Source organism: Mastigoproctus giganteus, chromosome 7 (assembly GCF_048544385.1).
Source record: "Mastigoproctus giganteus isolate SK-2022 chromosome 7, ASM4854438v1, whole genome shotgun sequence".
Taxonomy (NCBI): domain Eukaryota; kingdom Metazoa; phylum Arthropoda; class Arachnida; order Uropygi; family Thelyphonidae; genus Mastigoproctus; species Mastigoproctus giganteus.
In genome coordinates, this window is record NC_143581.1 from 226,119,682 (window position 1) to 226,144,546 (window position 24,865).

Here is a 24,865-nt window from a genome sequence, read left to right on the forward strand (position 1 = left end):
TACAATGGGATGGAGGTTGACACATAACAGTTGGGTTTAAATGGAAGTTTTTCTTCCATACACTATTTGGATGCTATCTTAGACAATGGATATTGTCTTTACTTAGACAATATCATCTGCTGTCATTAGTGAATGGACGTGTGTTCACAGTGCTCCTAAGTCTAAAGTGCAGGGAGAGCACAGTGATTAGAGAGGCTAGATAATTACTTTTAAAAAATTTATTTAATATATTATAAAGTTTATTTTGATATAAGTTTTTTTTTGCTGTTGTGCATTTCATTTTTATAATATTATACATATAATTTTTTAAAAGCTACTTTCTGTGATATTTAGTAAATTTAACAATGGTTGTGACAAGATCCACCTTGAACACTTCATCAGGGGATATCATGACTCATGTGGAAATAGCCAATGGCAATTTCCAGGCGAATCATGGTTTCACCATTTGCAGAACCTGTGGCATATATTCCAAGGTCAACCTAGTGGATAATCACAGCTCACCTGGTGATTGCTTGCTTTGTCACCATTTTACAGAGTGTACCAATCTAAAGTTAAAATTTGGTGCATCGCTAGAAGAATTTGAGTCACTGAAAAAAAACAGGTACTTGCCCTTGAAAATAATGTAACTGGTAGCTCGTCACGAACTCAAGACTCTAACAACCTACCAAGTGATGCACTCCTGATTCAGGCTCCAGAGGAGAATAACCAAGTGCAAACTGCTCTGGTTCAGAAGGAATTAGTTCTATTAGGAGACTCAAATGTCAGGAAAACGGGAAATATTTTTTGTAATAAGGATAGGTGGAGTAGAACCAGCATATGCCTGCCAGTAGCAACAGTTAATGATGTCACCAAAAGATTGTCAGATTATAAGGGAGATAAAGAGAATATTATTATTCATGTGGGGACTAATTTTTCTCAGCCTGGTCTGTGCTTGTTAACAGGAGAGACTGCTTCTACAGGGATGGGATAATGGGATACACTTAAATAGAAAGGGTGCAAGAATATTTGCTGATGCTATCGAGACAGTGTTAGGTGGGTCGGAAAATTGCTAGCTTAGGGGGGTTCACGGACTAATAGATTAACAGTAGCCGCTGGCAGAGATGAAAGTGATTCTTGTACTGCTTCTATTGGAATGAGCAGCAGCAGCCTGGAAAACAAGATGCAGGGGATTTCAGAGACTGCCGAGAGTCATTGCGGTACAAGGAAACACGTGGGTTGTGTTAGGGTAGCTAAGAATAGGAACAGGTGCACATAAACTTGCGTGTACACCAATACTAGGAGTTTGGTAAATAAATTTGATGAATTTGAGGTATTGCTCAAAGCATCAAAGGCGGATATTGTTGGGAAATCAGAGACGTGGTGTCACACAGATATAAGGAATGCAGAACTGGAATTTGGGGATACAACGTCTACAGAAAGGATAGACAGGATAGGAAGGGAGGAGGGGTTATGCTATTAGTTAAGAAACACATAAAATCCAAGGAAGTGCAGCCAGTCGACATTGCTGGACAGTGCAGTGTTGAGTCAGTTTGGTGTGACATAAGCACTGGGAAATCAAAATTGAGAGTAGGAGTGTGTTATAGGCCTAATGGCTCTGATGAGCATAATAAAAAAACTGTATAGGGAAATAGAGTGGGCAAGTAAATCAGAGAGGCTTATAACGGGGAATTTTAATTTCCTGGATATTGACTGGAATTTGTGGGTTAGTCACTCACACACTAGCAAGGCTTTTGTGGATTTATTGGATGATTGTTTTTCTACATCAGCACGTTCGGGAGGCAACTAGAGGGAGTAATACTCTTGATCTGATTATCAGTAGTGATTCTTCATGCATTAAGAATCTGTAGATAAAAGAACCACTAGGTGGCAATGATCACAGTGTGCTGAAGTGGGATTTACTTAAAGAGGTAACTACCATCAGGAGTAAAGGGAAGGGTTTTTGCTTTCGTAAAGGCAACTACGGAGGTCTGAGACAGTATTTAAATTCTATATGGTGGGACCAACTGATGATGATGTTACCAACAGCAAATTCAAAATGGGAAGCATTCAAAGAATTAATCTTTGAAGCTACTAGGCTTTACATACCAACTAAGAAATATTGTTCCAAGGTTTAGGCCTAAATGGATGTCAGATGAACTAATGAGACATGTAGCAGAGAAGAAAAATGCACGGGATACATATAAATTGATGGGTGACATGGAAGCCTACGATAGATATAAGCTGGTCTGTAACCAAGTCAGAAAGGAGATTAGGCAGGCAAAGGCATATTATGAGAAATCTTTGGCAAAGGATGCAAAGAAAAACAGCAAAGAGTTCTTTACGTATATAAACTCTAGAAGGAAGGGGATGAATCAGACTGGTTCATTGGAGCGTTTTTTTTTTTTTTTTTTGGCTGATGCTGCATAAGCTTGCTTTCTTGCATCGGATGCCTCTACTAATGCTAAACATGCATGATCTGACAACTTGTTAGACAAATACAGGATCATGCTGAAGAAATGCCACAAGTTAGGTCAGAATGTCTATGTGTCAGCAATTCTGCCCAGGCACAACAGGAGGCATTATATGCTTGAGTTAAGGTTTAACTCAAGACTTGAAAGACTCTGCAAGGCTTTTGGGGGGAAATTTTTATCAGCTTGGCCTGCACTTGTAGGTAGAAGGAATCTGTTTTGTAGAGATGCGATACATTTAAACAAACGTGGTGGAAGAGTTTTTGCCAGTATTATTGAGGATACCTTAGGGTTCAGGGAAACTGCTAGTGTGTGTGTGGGGGGGGGAGGATAATATAGATGTGTGTTTATCTGAAAAATCTGTATAAGTAATTAATGATATTGAAATTTCACATAATTATTTAATGAAAAACTTTCCAGCCTACAGGTGAGTTAGGCTTCTAATGATACTGATCAAAGTAATGCTTGCATATACCTCAAGAGTTCTTGTTTGTCACTGCAACAGAACATATTAGCAAGATGTTCTGAGGGCAGAAAAGTTACAAATAAGAAGGTAGCCAATTCCAAGGAAGCATGCTTAAATAACTTCAACAGGTGTGTCAGGGTAGTTAACTATACAAGAATGGTAAGTCTTAATTGTTTATACAGTAAAGTCAGAAGTGTTGTCAATAAAATGAGTGAATTTGAACTGCTGGTTAGATCAAGTAACGCTGACTTAACAGGTCTTACAGAAATATGTTGCCACCCAGAAATAAGGAAAGATCAGTTTTAGTACAATATGTACAATGTGTTTATGAAGGATAGGACAGATAGAAGGGGTGGTGGGATCATGCTTCTTACCAAAAGCAGCCTGAGCATGATGAAAGCTTTCCCGGATTCAGATGTTTTGCATGCTAGTATAGAATCTGTATGGTGTGAGATAGTTTGAAGCAAAGGTATAATGAGAGTGGGAGTAATCTAGAGGCTAGGTGATTGTGAAGATTATGATGAGAGCCTCTACATGCAAATGGAATAGGCAAGTAAGTGTGAATGTCTTATTATGGATGATTTTAAATTGTCTCTAATTCATTGGAGCAAATGGGAAGGAAACTTGACATGGGGGGTACAAAATTTTTAAATCAACTAGATGATTGTTATTCTTATCAACGTATCAGGGGAAAAAATGTTCTAGACACGATCATCACCCATGAACGAGATGACATAATATGGCAAGAATCAAGTAGCAGGAAGTGATCAGAGTTCTACGATGGACGATTAAGAGAGAGGTAGCAGTAGTTAAAGGCAGAGGAATGGGTTATAATTTCAGGAAAGGAAATTATGATGGCTTAAGATGTTACATGGCCTCTATTAACTGGGTAGATACCTTACAGAGATCAAATACAAATGAATTATGGTATACCTTTAAAACATTAATCACAGAAGGCATGAATGTTTATATACCATTAAAAAAAAATACTCCATGAGAAGGATTCCAAGTTGGATGAATAATGAAGTTGCCAGATTACTTGAGCAGAAAAAGACAGCATGGAAAAGTTACAGAGCAATACAAAGTACTGAAGCCTATAACAGCTACAAATTGATCTGTAATAGTGCCATAGTAAAGGTTAGGCTGGCAAAGGCAGATTATTAAAAATCGCTGGCAGAGTGGGGATAAAGAATTCTTCACATATATAAATGCACAGAAGAGAAGGCCAAATCAGATCAGACTCTTATGTAATGGATGTGGGATGGTATTAGATACCTCAGCTGATGTTGCAGATGAACTCAACAGTTACTTTGCATCGATATTTACAGAAAAAAAGGCCCTTTATGTCAATAAGAAATTATAGAAGTGAAGTTGAAAAATATGTATGAGTAATTGATATTGAAATTTCACATAATTATTCAATGAAAAACCTTTCAGCCTACAGGAGAGTAAGGCTTCTGGGGTTGATAGCATATAACCTATAATTTTAAGAGAGGCAGAAAGTGAGTGCATCAAACCATTAAGGCTAATTATGAGACCATCACTGGACCCAGGAGAGAATCAGTTGGATTGGAAATGTGCCACTGTATTCCCAGTACATAAAAGCAGTTCTAAGAGTGTAGTGGGAAATTACTGATGGGTCAGTCTAACTTCAGTAGTAGGGAAAATCATGGAGACAATGATCAAGGATGGAATTCAGGATCATTTAAACAGAAATGGAATTCTGAAGGATATGCAGCATGGTTTTGTATAGGGTAAATCATGTTTAACAAATCTCGTTAGCTATTTTCACAGGGTCACTCATGAACTGGATTTAGGCAATAATTTCAACATTATTTATATTTCAGCAAAGCATCTGATTCAATCCCACATGAGCAGATACTTTATAAGCTGGAACAGGTTGGAATCACGGGAAAAATCCTTTGGTGGATAGCAGGATGGCTTCAGGGTAGGAGGCAGAGTGATGTGATAAATGGTTATTAGTATCAGTAATGGCTGCATGGTGCAAGAAAGCCTATAGCTTATGCTGCACCAGCCAAAAAAAAAAAAAAAAACCCAGAATAAAACAATGATAAAAAAAAAAACCCAGAATAAAACAATGATAAAAAAAAAAAATAATAATAATAATAATTAATAAAAGAAAAGGAAATTAAACCTATCATCCTATGCGCTTCCCTCACCCGAAGTTACTATCCAAATGACCTTTGAATTTCCCCAAACTATCAGCCTCTACCACCCATGTAGGCAACTTATTCCAGTAATTTATAATTCACTGGTTAAAATAAAACTTCCTGCAGTCCAATCTAAACATTCCCCCCCCCCCCCGTAACTTGAATTTATGTCCCCTAGTTCTATCATCATTTATAATCTCGAAAATTTTGTCCTCATTCATTTTACTGATGCCTCTCAGAGCCTTAAACACCTCAATCAAATTTCCTCTAAGGTGTCTAGTTTCCAAACTCTGCAACCCACATATTCGAAGTCTTTCTTCATAAGGACGCCCTTTTGCCAATCTCACCAGGTGAGTTACCCGTCTTTGCACCCTTTCAAGAAGCTCGATATCTTTCTTTAGGTGCAGTCTCCATACATGAACACAGTATTCCAAGTGTGATCTATCAAAAGCTTTATATAATGGGATTATCACGTCCCTAGCTCTACTTATGGTTATTCCTCAGATTGGGGATCCCCAAGGATCAGAACTGGGAGGACTGTTGTTTTTGATTTTCTTAAATGACATCGATGAAGGAATAGAGGGTGTGATGTTTAAATTTGTAGATGATGTAAACATTGGTAGAGTAGTAAATGATCACAGTCAAGCAGAGCTTCTTTGTAGTGACCTAGATAGGGATGGTCAGAAAAGTGGCAGCTATACTTTAATCTAGCAAACAGCAAGATCTTACACACCTGAGGAACAGAAACCCAAAAATAACTTATACACTTAGTGGAATTGAACTAAAGTCAGTAGTGGAAGAAATGGACTTGTACATTACGATACAGTCAGACACAAAGTTCTCCGAGCATTGTAGACAGGTTGCAAGGAAGGCCCATGGTGTCCTATCGATGATTTATGAGGAAAGACCACAAATATGTGGATTGCACAGCTTGGAAACTAGGCATGTTAGAGAGACTTGAATGAAGTGTTTAAGGCTCTGAGAGGCAAAAGTAAAATGAATGAGGAAGAAATTTTCATGGTTATAAATGATTCTAGAACTAGGGGCCATAAATTCAAGTTACAAAGGGAGATGTTTAGACTGGATTGCAAGAAATTTTATTTTAGCCAGCAAGTTATAAATTACTGGAATAATTTATCTACATGAGTGGTAGAGGCTGACAGTTTAGGGAAATTCAAAGGTCAGCTGAATATAAATACCTACAGGAGGAGGGAAATGCATAGGTTGTCAATTTCCTCTTCATTTATTATTTATTAATTGTTTATTTTATTTCATTTTATTATTATTTACTTTTTTTTTGGTTGGTGAAGCATAAGCCTTGTTTCCTTCTACCATATGGCCATTAATAATATTAATATACATAGCTCAGCACATTTGCTAATATGAGACACCCACCAGCTGATGAGAAGACAGAATGCTACAAATCACAGTCCTGGCAGTGTGTCTTATTGCACAGCAAATTTGCCTATTCAGTTGATGCTATGTACAGTGCATGGCACTTATTGCTATCACAGATAATGTTATCATTTGTATAATATTATCACTTTTATGAAGTTCTGATCAGGCATATACCAGTATATAGGAAAAAATGTTGTTTATTGTAATCAGTGCTTTGGTTTTTATCATCATTTTTTTTATCTTATCGTGGTTTATGCATGTACAGTGGAAATGATTAAGTAAAATCCTGATTATTTGTTCTCCAACTGTGACACATTGCTTGCTGTATGTCTAGTTACTGCTATTGTTTTGTATAGTTTGTATGGCTGTTGGTGTCTTTATTCCATGTACTTCTATCAATCTGACTGTTTTACAGTGGAGTATTAACCCTTTTATAATTTTTTTTATTTATTATTATTTTTTTTTATTTGCTTTTAATAGTTTGTATAGATTTCCAGAAACATTATGGCAATTTCATTTTTAGTGATGATTTCTTGAAGAAACAGTTGACAATCAAATGAAAGTATTTTATATTGCTTGATTTTAATGTTATCTTTGTTGATGTACACCTTTTAGTCTGCATCAATAACCAACAATGAAGAGCTGCGCTCTTGTAGGAATCACAATAAGTAGCATCCATTATATTTTAAAACATTGCAACTTAGGCAAGACTGTGAATAACAATATTTGTCTCCAAGCTGAATACCAGACCAAGCCTTAGGGCCAAGTTCTTGGCAATCATCTTTTGTAGAATATTAATGTGGTAATAAGCCGAAAATACAGCAATTTATTAAGTTTCTTTTGTTATAATTATTTTATAAAATTTAACTATTGTCCTGACATTTTTCCCCCCCTTTTGCATTTCAGTGTAACAAAATTTCATTATAACAAATATATTTTAGTGGCCCACATGAATTTGTTACACTGACATTTCACTATAATTTTAAAGAATGGAAACTAGGAATCTGCATGAAGACCTGACTGATGAATTTAAAGCTTTAAAGAGTTAGGGTACTTCTTTTGTACAACACAATATAGAACAGAGAATTAAAGAAGGGATAATTTCTGAGTTAACAAATAACTGGCTACTGGAATTGAAAGCTTGAAAAGTGGAATGAAAAATAGAATATAAAAAGAATGGATATTTTTGTTACAAATATGTTTTTATTTATTTTTATTATTTTTTTAATGAATGATATGCAAACTTCGCCTTCTTGCATAATTTTTCCAATACTAGTAATTCAGCATTACAGGATCTGTTTAAAGTATTGCAAATAAAAAAGTATACATCACATAATGCAAGTTACATTTTGATCTTTGCTATCTAGTTTGCCAGATGCGTGCAAGAAATTTGGCAACTGTACCACCTGTCCATGTCTAGTTGATGCCCAATAAAACGCTTCGATGAAAAATTTAATCTCAGTATGACACTACTTTTACAGAGAAAAATATGGCAAATGGAAAACGGACATTACTATACTGAATCTAGTATTTATCTTTACTTTTTAGGTGATAAAATGCAATAGTTGACAATGAATTATTAAAGTACAATAACTCTGAAAACGCTCAATACAATATAATATTGAAGAAAGTGTCAAATGTGTCAACATTCCACATCAAATGCTTCAGGCAGTGTTGTTGTACAAAATAAATAATGTTTCACGTACTTTTCTTCTTTAGACACCCTCCCTTGTGATCAATGGTGATAGTTCGTCCCGACAAGCAGGCCGCTCGATGTAGTTCACAGTGATTGATGTAGTAGTTCCCGTCTGAACCACAGACTGGCTTCTTCCTTTTCTTGCAGAATCGTTGACACACACACACAGCTTCGCCAAGTTGGTTTACTTCACACTGGCGCCCTCTTCCGCATACTGTTGTTTCACATGGATCTGGATAAAACAAAAAAGTGCTCTTAGACTGCAATTTCGACTCGCAATCTCTTATGTTTGCGATTAATTCTCATATTTAGAAACTCTTTATAGATAGAAACTCTTTATACACATTCCCGGCTAAAAGTTTGGAATCACAGCGTATGACAACAGTTTTCGTTAATATTTTTGAAATCAGCTGTGATAATGTTACGTCCAAAAAAAAAAAAAATACACACACACTACAAAGTTTTTTTTTTTTTTTTTTTTTTAATTAAGCACTGAAAAATTTACAGCAAAAATATTGAAATGATTAATATTAACAACTATACTGATTTTTCATCACAATATCCTCCACGAGATTTCATCACTACCTTACACAGACGTGGCATTCCGCCGATTAATTTTGTAATAGTGTCTTGACTAACATTATTCCAAGCGATCTGCAAAGTTTCCCATAAATTTTGTGAAAATGGGCAGACTTTAAGAACTTGGCGGTGTAGATGATCACAAAAAAACTATACTGGGTTTAAATCAGGCGATTCGGGTGGCCACACCATAATTTGCAATAACCCCTCTCGTTGTTTAGTTGCTAGAAAGTCCCTTCGGGTCATTGACTTGTTGTAATATAAAATTTCTTCCACAAAGTCGAAGTCCAGAGGACATTGCATTATGTTCAAAAACGGTTTTATAGCCTTCTTTTCTTAAAATTCCTTCAATTCTGACAATGTCACCCATTCGAAAAAAAAAATAAAAAAAATAACCCCAGATCCCGATGGAATCACCACTGTGCTTGACCGTTGTCAAAGTGGCACCATTTTTTCTGCCTTCGTGGGAAGCACAGTTGGTAGAATCACAGTCTGCCCCACACCGGGTGGAAAAGACCTGAGTTCGAGTCCCGTCAGTGACGCGATGAATTATTTTTATAAGCCTTTTTCATAACGTGGCCAAGTTAGTCGGTCTCAGGCGGGGGTTTTCTCCTGTAAACTCGTCCAGTTTCCACGGAAGTTGGTTTTATTCAAAAGAAAACAGAAAATCGACCACAGAACACAAGCAATTTACAGACAGTGTATACGGAGCAATATGGCCTTAGTCGCTGATGCTCTTATAACCCTACAACAACAACAACAATAACTTCCCCCCCCTACAGTTGATCGTTTGGATCACCGCCTGGATCCAAAAATTTAAAATTTGGATTCATCCGTCCACAGTACGTTTTTCAACTCTTCAAATGTCCAATGTCGATGGCTCTTAGCACAAGCTGAGCAGTTTCTTTCAATTTTCCGGTTTTAATAAGAGTTTTTGAACCGCCACACGACCATGAATTCCTGCTTGTTTAAGACGAGTTGATGTAAACACGGGAGTTTCTCTGTTCCTACTGAACTCAGCTCGGATTTCAGATGCAGTAAGTCGTCGAGTGTGTTTAGAAATCAGTGTTATAGTCTTTTTTGTGCTTCCGTTGTTACGCGCGAGCGTTCTGGTTTGTGCTTTTTTTTTTTTTTTTTTTTTTTTTTTGGAAGTTGTTGGCGCATCGGCTTCTGTGGCCATATTGCACCTCCCAAGGTTTTTGCAGTACTTTGATCCAAGCTCGAGGCGGGAATCGAACCCGCGACCTTTGGGTTGCCGGTCAGGTACTTTACCCACTCGGCTAGCCCGGTCGGCTGGTTTGTGCTTTAAACAGCTAGTCTCCTTGAATCGTCGAATGGTAGTTTGTACTCCTTTAAAGAAAACACCTAGTATTTTTGCCAATATTTTTCATGGAATAACTTTCTTTATACAGAGATATAACAGCACTTCTTTTTTCAACACTCAGTTCCTTATTTCTTGCCATGTTTGTCAGGAAACTAACTTTCAACCAACACTCCTTCTGAATGGCGGGTGTTCGATTTTATAAGCTCTTGCTCCTCATTTTGCATATACTACTGTAAAACACTCTAGAATCCTCTACAATTTTCTATAATATTGAACCAATACTCCCACTTTCTAAATATTTTAAAATTCTACTACATTCTGGGTTATTCTCGAATATTCTAGAAAATTTTTAAACATTTCTTATAAATATTATTTAAGTTTTTTGATTTTCATACATAACAGAACAATATTTTAATAAAAAATGGTAAACAAGTTGGTCCTATTTTAATAAAAACTTTGAAAATTAAGAAAAATAAAACGGGATTACAAAGTTTTAGGTGGGAGTGTATATATAAATTTAAAAAATAAAAAATATAATATATGATTGATATTTTTTGTGTTCGATGATATTTTTTCTGTTCCTACTACCCGAATGTTCATACTGCCTGTTTCAAATTCAAGTTGAGGAAGGATGGTTGCAGGATAGATGAGCGGAAGTTTGCCTACAGCCAGCGGGTGGGTGATTGTTGGAACAGGCTTCCATCTGCTGTTGTGGAAGTGGGTGGTTTGAATAAATTCAAGGAAGAACTAGACAAATTCTTGGGGGTATGGATGGGTGAAGTATGTAGGGTTTTTTGGCGGATGCTATATAAACTTGCTTTCTTGCATCATTTGCCACTACTATTACTACTACTAACCTGTCTACTTTCAGCATGAGCGTTATATACTTAACCTTGTTGAATAAATCATGAAAACAACTTTGGGGATTCCGTTCCTCAGGAATGGGGACTTTTGAATACTAGTTTTATTTTATGTTAGTTGACTGATTTACGCCAGGGCAACCCAGCTCTCGCCAAGCTTGCGAGCACAGAACAAAAGGTGCGTAACAGAAGTAGATCCAATCAGAATCGAGTCTATAATTCAGTCCATTAATCCTCAAAGGAATGAGCGTAATACAGAATGCCAGTATTACTGAATTTCATTCTTAACTGAGAGTGTAACTTTTTGTTCCTGAAGTTTGGGAAAAATGGATTATATTGTTATATATTGCTTTTAGATTATATTATATCAAACGTTAAAGTTTCACACAGTGAAGGGAGGAATTCTTTTTAGAGTAATAGCATTCTGTGATTATTCAAAAGTTTATCTTATTGTAAAAAATAAAATTTCATTTCTAAAACTCTGCACTTTGTTCAGTATTTCGTTTTAAATAAACTACTGTATATAGTTGACATGCGAACTCTGTTTTGATATATTATACAAAAAAGGAACATTACAAAATAAGTACAAGCATTTAATTAAACTCTTGCAGTAGGAAGCTATTGCTCAAAATTTTTACTTTGGTTTTATGATTACTTAAATTCACTGAATTATTTAACTAAAGCTATTAAATTTAGAGAAATTTTATCTCCTCATAGTAAGTTGAATTCACTGAAAGTTCAAATACTACTATATCCACAAATTAAGCAAATACCAGAAACCAGAAACATGTCCTCCCCTAAAGTAATAATGGTTTATAATCCAGGTAACGTGTATCCCTCGAGCATCAAGAGGGAAACACGTTACCTGGATTGTGCCTACGATTTGGAGACACCTAATGACACGATGAGTCGTTATATCAAGTGTGTAAATTGCATATATTCTATAGGTTTGCCTATAATCTTGGATGAAAAAATCAGTTTCCGTCCAGAACTGCAAATTTAACATTATATGTTTTGTTTAATTTTTGAAAGTAACAAAACAGTCATATATTAAGTGGCCCAAGTTATATCTTGATTCCTTTTCCACACTGGCTGATATCCCCATCATAGTGTGAAAGAAACCTATAAAAGATCCGGCCGGCTAGACGAAAGTAAAACACAGGACTCTTCGTGTACTAGTAGCTAGATCAAGTTATCTTATCATAGAAATGCAATGTCGGTATCAATATTGTATATCCAACTTAAATCATATTTTTCTTAGAGATATTTGACCTCACTATTTTGAATCAGAAAAGTCACTTTTCTAATTGAAGTTGGTAGTTTTATAAACAATAAACACCTGTTGTTTTTAACAAAAATATACCAGTTGTACATCTTTTAATATCAGTGAGAATGAGTACCATAACTTATGGTGTGGGTGATACAGAACGCAATTTCATTGATTTCATTGTGTCCAGATAAGCCAACTACAGTTTGGTCATCAATATCCAATTAAGTAACAGTACTTGAATATGAAAAGGACTTTATTATGTTCTCCATGTTTTAGAATACAATATTACTTATAAGAGAAACGGCCCTAAATATAATCCAATGACATTTTGAACTGCTTGCAATTAACACTGCGATTGGTATAGGTGGGATAAACACTGTCATTTATTCCTGAATGGTTTTAATGTAAGGTAACGCTGCTCATTTGTTTGAAATATCGACAAGAAACTTTTACTAAATAATTGCGAATCTATAAATATTAGAAATCTTTTCACTAAAAAAAAGACAAAAACTCAGACATAAAACAAAGATTATCGAGCGCCCGAGGCTACATATTGTGGATCTGTGCTCTAAAAATATAACTGCCATTAACTTCTGACATCAAGGTAGACTCCAGCAATACTTTATGAGCAACTTAGTGGCTTACTAACTATAATCTTATGATAAACTGTTTCAAGCTAATGAGCAGAATATCGTAAATTCTGTCTTCTTCCTTTAATAAACTCATTAAAGGAAGAGCAGAATATTATAAAACAACAGAAATACCTTTAAAAAGTTTCGAACGATTCTATTTTTGTATCCCATGATTTAGGACATGAAAAACTTAGGAAAAACATGTTCTAACTTTTTAAACAAGGCAAAAATATTCTATCGGCAGCTTTGCATTATATTAATTATTATTAGAAATAAAATATTTCCTAATAATTTGAGACATAATACTGTATATCATTATAAACAACTGCCTCAAGAAGGAATTTCATTAGTTTTTCTCATCTATTTTGTCTGTAAATGAGAGTCTTAAGATAGAAGCTCTCGTGAGTAGCAGTTGGTAAAATCGCCTTCTCCCCACACCGAGTGGAAACGACCTGAGTTCGGAACCCGTCGATGACGTGAGAAATTTTTACGGGCCTTTTTCCCACAACGTGGATAAGTTATTCGGTCTCAAGGAGCATGGTTTTTTCTCCCGGAAACTCGGGTTTTTCGTCCAGCAAAAAGAAAATCGACCACAGAACACACGCAATTAACATATACTGTACTATACACGGAGCAATATGGCCATAGTTGCTGATTCTCCTAAAACCCAACTACAGTAGACTGTCGAAATAACGGCACAGTGAGATCGGATGTATACATACAGCGCAGATGTCTTGCAGTTCCGCAAAAAAGAAAACGGTAAGTCACGTGACTACAGTATTTGTTTAAGTTCGCTATTTTGAAAGTGAATTCTGTACTGATATCTTCACGGATTATACTGCTGTTTTACATTTATTTTAAATTTAAAACCCCTCACTATGGCTCCTAAAGTTAATAAACCTCATACAGAGAAGAAAAGAAGAAAACGTTAAAGCTTAGCGACAAACTTGATATAATCCAAACTATTACATCAGAGTCACCCAGAAAGTTATGTAATTCATATACCCATGTGCATCGTGTTTGTAAATTGCGTGTGTTCTCTGCTCGATTTGCCTGTTTTGCTGAACGAAAAACCTCAGTTTATGGGGGGGGGGGGGGACCTTGCTATGTACTCCTGAGACCCACTAACTTAGCCACTTATGAAAAAAAGCCTATAAAAGTTCCTCGCGTCATCGACGGGATTCGAACCGGGGCATTTTTCACCCGACGTGGGGAGGACAGTGACGATACCACTGTGCTACCGCGCAGACTAAACTTGATGTAATAAAGGAAACAGAACGGGGCGTAAGCAGAAATGTATTAATGGCACAATATAACATTGGATCGTCAACTGTTTATGTTTTTTTTTTTTTTTTTTTTTATATATGTGTAGTTAATAAAATTGCATTCTTCATCTCTATTTCTTATTTGGCCCCATTATTTCTGCATTAAATACATTAAAAATAGAAAAACTTTCTAGACGACGGAAAAATCGAAATAACAGCACCTTGGATCCCCGAAGGTGCCGTTATTTCGAAAGTCTACTGTACTACAACAACTAAGATAGAATCTATATTGGCAATGAAAGTAGTAATAATACTGCATAATATACTTGATTTATAATTCAGCTTAACTTGCGAAATTAACGAAGAGATTACAATGAGTTTTATAGATCATTATTATTAATAATAATAATAATAAAAAAAGAGGATTATAGAGTATAAGATGTGCATAAATTTTTGAATCCGGAAAATACCTCTAAGCCTTAGTAGAATTGCCATCCTCCTTAACATGGTGGAAGAGATCAGAATTCGAATCCCGCCGATGAGGCGAGGATTTTTATGGCCTTTTTCACAACGAGGCTGAGTTAGTTCGCCTCAGGCGGGGGTAGCATGGTTTTATCTCCTGGAAACTCGGGTTTTTCGTCCAGCAAACAGGCAAATCGGCCACAGAACTCATTTAGTTTACAGAAATAATTCTGATAAAATCCTTATAACAAACATATAAACATAAACCTCTATAATGTGTAATATGGTAGCGTTTCTTTATCCATAGTAATCAACGACTCCAGGAACTTTTATGAACCTTTTTCTACAGTTGCTGAGTTAGTCGGTCTCAAGAAAGGACAGCATTTTTTTTTCTCTCTCCTAGAGAAGATGCCATGCAGTCTTCATGAGGGGCAGATTCCAATCGTGTTTCTGGGAGTAAAACAATGATGATATACTGGGTCGTTATAAAATAAGTTTCCCTATTCAGGAGACCCTAATGTCTAAACGGTTAGAGATAGCGCTGTGAAAATCGGTGAATATGTAATTTAGGGTATGGGGAAGCAAGCTGAAGAAGAAGAAAAATTAGTTCAAATTTCTGCCACCACGGGAGAAATCGGCACTGTAAACATGAGATGGAATACTTAACTTAGGATTGGATTTTAATATCAGAACTTAGAAATCTACAGATATTGTTCTATGTGCTTTCCTTCACTTGAGATGACATTCTGAAAATGGAGGACTGCGTGCGACACAGTTTCGCGTAGCATCTCATTGGGGATGTTGGCTACATGCTGTTTAATGCTTGCTTTCAAATCGACAAGCGTCTGTATGCCGCCACAGTAAACCCTGTCTTTCAGGTATCCCCATAACCAGAAATCAGAGGGATTGAGATCTGCTGATTGGGCAGTTTTGTGCATTTACAGCCACATGAAGCGTGAAATGTGCCTCATCAAACCACAAGATCATTCGAGCCCATGTATCGCTAAGTTCCATATGAGCCAGAAATCGTAGAGCAAAGTCTATTCGTTGTTGCTGATCGCAACACTTTAGTTCTTGCACTACGTGAATCTTGTACGGGAACCAGCGTAAAATTATTCGAAGCTCTTTACGTACAGTAGACCAAGAAAGGTTCAAATCTCTTGACACACCTCTGGCACTACTGACTGGTAGTGTTTCGCATTGTGTCCATTGCAACCGCCACTTCATCCATTACCTCCGTTTCGATATGTGGTCGTCCTCTGCCTGGAATTTCGCCGAACTCCCCGCTCGGTTCAAATTTCTTTATTAGTTTTCGAAGCCCCACTGACGTCAAAAGTCCTTTACGCAAACCTTTAAGTTTCCGATATTCACGTAGTGCTGCATTAGCGTTACTATTATTCTGGTAGAACAGTTGTACTAAAAGAGCACGTTCCTTTTTTGTAAGAGACATAATGGTTATTGACGGTGGCCTTTCTGCTTTTATCTAACAGGATGTCATTTGCGTAAGCAGCGTGTCTTGAAGTAAATGACAACTTTTATATATGTGCAGCGTCGTTTTCCGCCTGGTGGCGGAAATTTGAATAATATTTTTTCTTCTACAAATCGCTTCCCCATACCCTAAATGATATACAGTACTCACCGATTATCACAGTGCTAACTTTAACCGTTTTGATAGTCTGGTATCGTCACCGTCCTCCCCACACCGGGTGGAAAAGGCACGGGTTCGAATCCCGTTGATGACGAGAGGAACTTTAGTGGGCTTTTTTCACTCTGTGGCTGAGTTAGTCGGTCTCAGGCGTAGATAACAAGGTTATTTTACCCAGAAACTGGGTTTTTTTTCGTCCAGCCAAACAGGAAAATCTACCAGAGAACACACGCAATTTAGTCATAGTACATATATGGGTATATGTAAGAGATTATGGGTGGCCCTAATATAATAATTCGAATTTGAATAACCGTTTTGACACTATGGCCTCCTGAATAGGGAAACTTATTTTGTAACCATTTGGTATATATTCCAGAGGCTAATTAACTCGAACGCATTGTGAAAAATGTCCATAAAATTTTCTTCCACCTTGACTGGGTTCGTTCATTGAACAAGTATCAAAAGAATTCGGGCATCAGTGTGTGTTTTAAGGCTGGTTAACTTATCTGGACCATTACAGAAATGGGGCTGCAACATCCCCCCCCCCAACTTCACATTCTCTTAATTCTAATTTGAAAGGTTCTAATAAGTTCCTCACGTCATCGATGAGAGTCGATTCCGTATACTTCCAGATGGGTAAAAAGTCACGTAGTCAACTTTTCAGGGATAGGAATACAAGCTAGATTATCTATAGCGTGCCTAAGAACTTAATGGAAAAGTCAGAAACAATGCACACATCCCTCTGAAAAACAAACTGTTTTAATAGACGAGCATTACAGGATATTAGGATTTGGATATTAGGCATTATGAAGTACTGTATTTCCTCATTCATTGGATATCTGCAGTTTTATTAATTTTATGGTCATGTAGAATTACGATTGTAAAATTACATTTATTAATGAAGGCCGGCTGTTTTTTTTTTTTTTTTTTTTTTTGGTAACCAGCCAGAATCGCTCCAAAATTCCATCATGAGTCTTGAAATATGCTCAAAGATTACCTCAAGGATTTCAAGGAAACTTTGTGTGGTTTTCACCTGACAGTTTATAAATTAGGTTTACCCGGAAGGTCTAAATTTAATGATTTTTCCAAATTTAGCCCAATCAGTCCCAATATCCAAATTAAAATGGCGAAGTTTTTAAATTGCTTACTGATTTCTGTATTCGGACCAGGGCTTGGGTTCTGAGAACTTTTGCTTGGAATAAAAGTCACATTGGTTAGATTCTATTTAGTTTCCAATATGACTGTTATTTTAGGTAAAGATACTCAGAATCGAAACTTTGTCTGATAGAATTCAAAAGGGATGAAGAAATGGCGCCATTTTAATTTAAGTATTGGAACCTTCTAGTTCACATTTTTTTTTTTTTATCGTGACTCACTAATAAATGTAATTAAAAAAATCTAATAGATCTAATTATCATGGGAAAGAAGCATATTTTCTTTAAAACGAACTTAGCAGTATTTCCATGTAACTTTTTATCAAATCAAATAAGACTATGAGGGCTATTGCAGAGAATCATTCCCTGTCCTGCATCTTTGCATTACAAAACTCAAAACATCTTTTAGATTCAATTGTAACATCAGTTATATATATATATAAAAGTATTCCAAAAACATGTTGGAAATACTTGGTACTCAGCATGGATTACTGAATATCTTTAATATTCTGGTGTGAACGCGACATTTTTACTGTAAGGTCATGGTGCATAATCTGCTTAATTAGTAGGTCTATATTCCTAACGTAATCGGGTAGTTACCCGACAGTTTTTCCCACTCAATTCAAGTAAGGATATGTTTGTAACAACTCGATATCGGTTTAGAATAATGACCCTCGTATCATTATGGGTACGTGGAGTCTAGTGGCTGGTTATGTGGTTGTTTTTTTTACTTCATTTAACAAAAAACAAAAACAACTCATGATACAAGGTGCACTGACTTCCATAAATCTGTGCCTGCTTTTTATAAATAAATAAATCAAATAAGTTTATGCGTGTATATATAAATATAAATCTCCGTTCTCAAACGATGTGGATCTATCAACATATGTACACCATCGGGTTAGATGGCAGCTCTCTTTCACGATAATGGCGGTAATCCTTCACTTTTATTGGCTTTACTAACGTAACAGCAGTAAAAATTCTTTAAAAGGAAAATTGAGAAAGGCACGTCCAAATGTGACCAGTTTCGCCTGTCCATTTGCATTGGAATCATTTTCTACACCTCAATCACATTTTGGAAGTTACGTTTTGCAACACAGACAGTTCTAGCCATTACAGTTAGGGAGACGTTAAAAATTTCGCAAGAGAGCATTGTTTCACTTTCTAGCGATGATTTAAAGCCTACGCCTCCTTTTTTAAATAGCCTCCAGCACGCATTCGCTGATAGCAAAATTCATGAATTACTTCATTAAGTCTCTTCGGCAAGCACGTCTGTTGTTATATATTACAATTTTAGTTCAGCAATAAATATCGTATATTAAGATTTTAATGATTAAACGATTCCCTAAACAAATAGGGGGATATTTTTACACAGAAAGGCTTGACCACATTAACTTGTAAAAGCCTCGAATTATACAAGTAGGCGGTCAGAAATTTAATGTGAAAAGGCCGCATTTCGCTGTCATTGCGATTTCTTGTTAATTAACCAAACTAACAGTAATTGTAGGGAGAGTCAGTAGCGAAAGATCCACTCCCCTAGAGTAATGGGCTATGATAAGCTACCCTTTATCGTTCCCCAAAAACGGTCGAGCCATAATTATTCACAATCACTTATTTAAAACTGTAACTCGGATGTTTTTTATCTTGGTGCAGGGCCACGACTAATGAACGGTGTCCAAGAAGGCTTGCAGTAAAAGGATCTAATTAAGGCAGGAAACAAGCAGTGCAGAGGCCATAAGATTTTACATTTCTCCGAGATAAATTAGTCCAATCGGAATCATTTATCAGTTGAAATTTCCAGACTTGAAAGTATAATTTGAGCTTATAATTTCCCAAATCGCCTTGAATCTTAAGCAAATAATTTTAAAACTTTTAAAGTCATAACTGCCCTTTGCTTTTTTTTTTTTTTTTTTTTTTGGCATAAAAGTCGCAAGACACGAACAGAAAAGAAAAATCTTGCTACTGTTTAAAATTTCTCCCTCTTTATCTCTTTTTCTTTAAATATTACGCATCTGCCTAATTATATCTGACTTTTATATAAAAGAATGAATCTTCGAAAATGAAGTGACTAAAAGCAGGAACAAGACAATGTTATAAATTAGAATGTTAGTATTTCTTGATGTCTTCAAATCTTAAGACATAATTAAAATGTTAAGATAAATTCTGAAAAATCATCCATCTGGGAAAAGAAAGTGATCTTCAGTTTTGGGTTAACTGACTTCAAATAATGCATTGTCAATTGCACCTCGATGTTCGAAATTTATTAAAATTAATTAATAAATAAAATTAATTAATTTATTTATTAAAATTAATGCAGTCAATTGCAACTCGGTGTTCGAAATTTATTTCTAACGCATTTTAATTTTAACTTCGAGGTTGCAATGAAATATTATAGGTAACATTTTAAACATAACAACATACAATAATTTATTATCAATATTCTTTCGTAAAAAATGTTGAGGAAAGGTTGAATGCTAAACAAAAACAAAGAAGATACGAAAAGCGCACTCTACCGGGTCATTTGTGGAGACCGCCATTTTCAATTTAGGCGTATCGCCTAAATTGAAAATTGCGTGTTTTGTGATACATCTGCCTGTTTGCTAGACCGACTAACTCAGCCCCGTTGTGAAAAGAGCCTATAAAAATTCCTCATGACATTGACGGGATTCGCACCAGGGCCTTTTCAACCGGTGTGAGGAATCGGTGTTTATATGCATTGTGTTAACTGCAAGGACATCAGACATATGCTCGTACACATTACCTCTAATATACGTAGCTCACGCAGCAAGCACAAATGGTTATAATCACTGTCCTCTCCACACTGGGTAAAAAATTCCCAGATTAGAATTTTGTCAATAATGCGAGGAATTTTTATGGACTTTTTCATACCGTAGCTGATTTAGTCAATCTCGGAAGAGGGTTGCATGTGTTTTTTTTTTTTTTTTTTTTTTTTCCAGCAAAAGAGGTGAACTGAACAGAGAACACGCACAATTTACAAACACAATATATTGAAGCCTCATAACCTTTGCTGCTTTGTATATTGTGAAGTTATATGAAATAAAGATATTAGAAAAAGAAATGTTTAACTTCGAGCATGATCGATATTAACAACGATCGTCACCTATGTGTGGATAATGGAACCTTGTTCTCAGTAGCGTAGCTACCCTTTTTCGGTCCTGGAGGCAAAGAACATGTTCGGGGCCCCTACTTAATTAATGAAAATTGCAAACACAGGAGACAGCCAAAGAAGCCGGGCCCGGAGGCAATTGCCTTGCCTGCCTACATGGTAGCTACGCCACTGCTTGTTCCCACTCCTCCTGTAAGGAGGATAGTTTTCTGTTTGAAAACCAAGATGTCGTGTTTTGACCCTCTATTGTTATTACAAACATCCCAAAGGTGTTCAACTGGATTAAGATCTGTCGCGCTGGGCTGGAAATACTGTAGCAGGTCCAGCACATTATTCTTTTCTGAAACCACCGACAGTGCTTTGTGACGTAGAGCGTTGTCATGCTCATACAAATACTGTCTTCTCTCCAATGAATTGCCACAATGTAAAGATCGAATTGTTCAGAGTGTCACAACAGACAACTGCATTCATGGTTTCGTCACCGAACTGCATTTTGTAAAAATTTTGGGAGAAACCGTTCTGTGTAGAATACGCCATACCCACGTGAATCCATTTGATGCCTGGGCATTATTTCGTAATACATCACTCTACACGATGATCTCTATGAACACATATCAGATATGAAGATTTTCTGAGCAATTCAGGCAGGCTGCCAGGGCAGGTCATGGGGTTTTGTCAATGATATATAGGAATTTTGCTAGCAGGGAGAAGGAGGTGATTGTCCCTCTGTATAAGGCAATGGTCAGGCCGCGCCTTGAGTACTGCGTACAGGTCTGGAGGCCTCATTTTAGGAAAGATGTAGATTTGCTTGAGCGTGTACAGAGATGGGCAACAAGATTGGTGAGGGGGATGAAGGGATCCGCTTACCAAGAGAGGCTTAAGTTCTGCAAATTGCAGTGGCTGGAGACTAGGCACCTGCGCGGTGATCTGATTGAGGTGTATAAGGCCTTGAATGGGTTGAGCACGCTGAATTCTGATGGGATCCTTCCACTTGTTCAGATTACGAACCTAAGGGGGCATAAATTCAAATTAAGAAAAGACAGATGTAGAATAGATGTGAGGAAATTTGCCTTTAGCCAGCGGGTGGTTAATTGCTGGAACAAACTTCCATCTGTCATTGTGGAAGTTGATAGGTTAAATAAATTTAAGGAGGAACTGGACAAGCATTTGGAGGGAATGGTGTGATTTTTTTTTTTTTTTGGCTGATGCTGCATAAGTTCATATACTTGCTTTCTTGCATCACATGCCACTACTACTACTACATTCTGCATAATTATGATCGAAATATGCTCGGTCTTTTTGTTTCATCAAAACATAAAATGAATATTTAACTATGTTGTTATTGTTGTCGGTGCATTTTGGAGGAAAGGGACTTGGGTATTACGACACGGTCAGATATGAAGTTCTCCGAGCATTGTAAACTGGTTGCAAGGAAGGCCCATGGTGTCCTATCGATGATTTATCGAACTGTTGCTAGTAGAGATAAGGACGTCATAATCCAATTGTATAAGGCTATTGTTAGACCACACTTGGAATACTGTATTTAGGTATGGAGACCGCACCTGAAGAAAGACATTGTGCTTCTTGAAAGGGTCCAGAGACGGGTAACTCGCCTGGTGAGATCGGCAAAAGGGCGTCCATATGAGGAAAGACTTCGAATATGTGGGTTGCAGAGCTTGGAAACTAGGCACCTTAGAGGGGACTTGATTGAGGTGTTTAAGACTCTGAGTGGCATAAGCCAAATGAATAATGACGCCATTTTCACGATTATAAATGATTCTAGAACTAGACGCCATAAATTCAAGTTCACGTTACGGGGAGAGATATTTAGACTGGATTGCAGGAAGTTTTATTTTAGCCAGCGAGTTATAAATTACTGGAATAAGTTACCTACATGGGTGGTAGAGGCTGACAGTCTGGAGAAATTCAAAGGTCAGCTGGATAATTACCTAAGGGAGGAGCGAAATGCATAGGCTGTCCATTTCCTTTTCTCTTATTAATTTTTATTATTATTATATATTTTTTAATTTTCTTATTATTATTATTCATTTGTTTTTATTCTTCTTATTATTATTTTATGTATTTTTTGTTACCTTATTATTATTATTATTATTTTATGTATTTTTTGTTATTTTATTATTATTTTTTTTTTTTTTTTTTTGGCTGGTGCAGCATAAGGCATAGGCTTCCTTGCACCATGTGGCCATTACTAATACTAATACTAATGCCTGGCAACTAATTTCATTCATCACTACCAAACAGGTCCACCATTACCAATCTCTTGCCACCACCCACAGCATCCTTACAGCTTTTGAGAGGAAAGAAGAACTCCTCATAACCTACCTCGATATCGAAGCAGCATTTGATGCCGTTCAAGTATCTGCCCTCCTACGACTTCTTGAAGACCACTACTCTACTCCATAGGTGGGGATGCATTGCATTTCCTCTCATCACTCCTTCAGAACCGCACATCATACTCCCTAATTTTGACAAAAGCTATACTAAGCAAATATCTACAGGAGTACCACAAGTGGGAGTCCTCTCCAGCCTCCTCTTTACTGGCATTATCTCCCCTTTTATAATCCAGAGACCAGATATATTTTCTTATGCTGATAATTTAAAAATACTGACCACCATCTAAACAAATGCAGACCCCAATAATATGATCACAGAGGAAATTAACAGTGTGCTCCTCGCAATAGTAGGCTACCTCAAACAATTTGGCCTTAATATCAACCCAGCAAAGTCTGAGTGCATGCTTTCCTGACCTGACCTTTCAGGTCCTGACCTTGAAGAAAGAGCCCACGACCATCTCGCCAAAGATTAATGCAGTATCCACACTTCCTGTTTCATATCATTTAAATTTGGGGGTGGTTTTTGACACAACGCTGACATTTAACCATCACATCGAAAAACTCATCAGGCGAGCGGTGCAGCTGAAATGGAGAGCGAAGCAGCACTTTTATTACGCCTCAGACAAGGTTACTGCAACAAAATATGCCAGGACCATCATATACCCCCCCCCCCCACTACTTTATGTTCATGGCGCCTCCGTAGCCAGGTGGGCAGGAGCAGCGGTGCGTAGCACACGCTTCTTGATTAGACCGGGTTTCGAGCCCGTAACCACCAAATACGGAGGATGCGGAAAGGTCAGGGAATGACCTCCACATATCCCCGGAGCAATATGGCCTTAGTTGCTAATGCTCGAAATAACAACAACAACTACTACTTTATGCAGCAGAAATCTGGGCTTCGGCAGCACCCACAAACACAAAACCCATCTGGGCAACAGAGTACTGGCTCCTCAAGTGGGTAATCTACAAACACAGGATACCACCCCAAGCCCATACGACTGAAATGGCCCTGGCCCTGGGAATTCCAAGGCTGCCCTCTCTTATTGAACAAAGGAGACTGGTAATCACGATAAAGGTGCTGACCGGTCTTATCACATCTCCTTCATTCTGGGATCTCTGTGGCTGGAGGATTCCACCTGCCCAGCTCCTAGCCACCACAACAATTTGCCCTCTTCACTCACGCCTCCACTCAGCAGATCGCTTCCTACCCTACCAGATGCTCGGAAGGGCATCGATGCCGACTTAGAGAAATTTGCTGTTAACCGACACAACAGGAAAAGGATTCTGGATCCCACACATCCCATGCCCTCCAATCATTCAGCATAGACAGAGGGCGTCCTCGAAGCAATCTAGTGACATGCAAATTCGCCCCAGCTTCCCTCCAGTAAGGAATAGTCAACGACTGTTTGGACAGTCTACAAAATGAAAAGCCTTCTCTTCATCGCATCCAAGCCAACATGCCCTGAACTCGTCACTTTAATGCTCCGATTAATTACTGAACATACCGGGAAAGGAGCCAGCGGTGTGTGCATCAACTGCCTCTATTCATGCTGTTCTCTTCCACGAGCTGCGAAGACGAAAATCGGGACTTTCAAGTGTCATTTTGTTAATTTAATCTAAATGTTATGTTACACCAATATTTATTTAATGTGATTTTTATGTCATCTTAATATTTTTGTGTAACCTAATGCTATTATGGAAGTCATTGTATCGTCTTATTAATGTCACTTGATGTTACTTCATTTAATTTGTTCTATGTCCTATATCATCACTTAATGGCAATTTATTTATTTCTATAATATATCTGCTTGTTATCATCTCTATAAGTGTTAACTCTTGGCCTTTTTGGCCGTGAAGGACATTGCAACACGATCCAATCACGTAACTGTCACAATTGAAGGTGGTGCGATAAAAGTCTCTCTCTCTCTCTCTCTCTCTCTCTCATATCTAGCAACTTAGGCCATATTGAGTCGTATATAATATATCTGTAAGCTGCGCGTGTTGTGGTCGATTTT

General features: G+C 37.1%; 1 protein-coding gene across 2 annotated transcripts in view; it reads right to left on the reverse strand.

Annotated features, from left to right (window-relative positions):
* Window positions 1-24,865, reverse strand: part of LOC150083734 (follistatin-related protein 5-like) — a 494,649-nt gene that overhangs the window by 155,353 nt on the left and 314,431 nt on the right. For both annotated transcript variants that reach the window (XM_090378180.1, XM_090378179.1), the window contains exon 4: window positions 8,189-8,410. In XM_090378180.1, coding sequence (XP_090234306.1) covers window positions 8,189-8,410 — 222 coding nt within the window. The remainder of the gene's footprint in view (window positions 1-8,188; window positions 8,411-24,865) is intronic.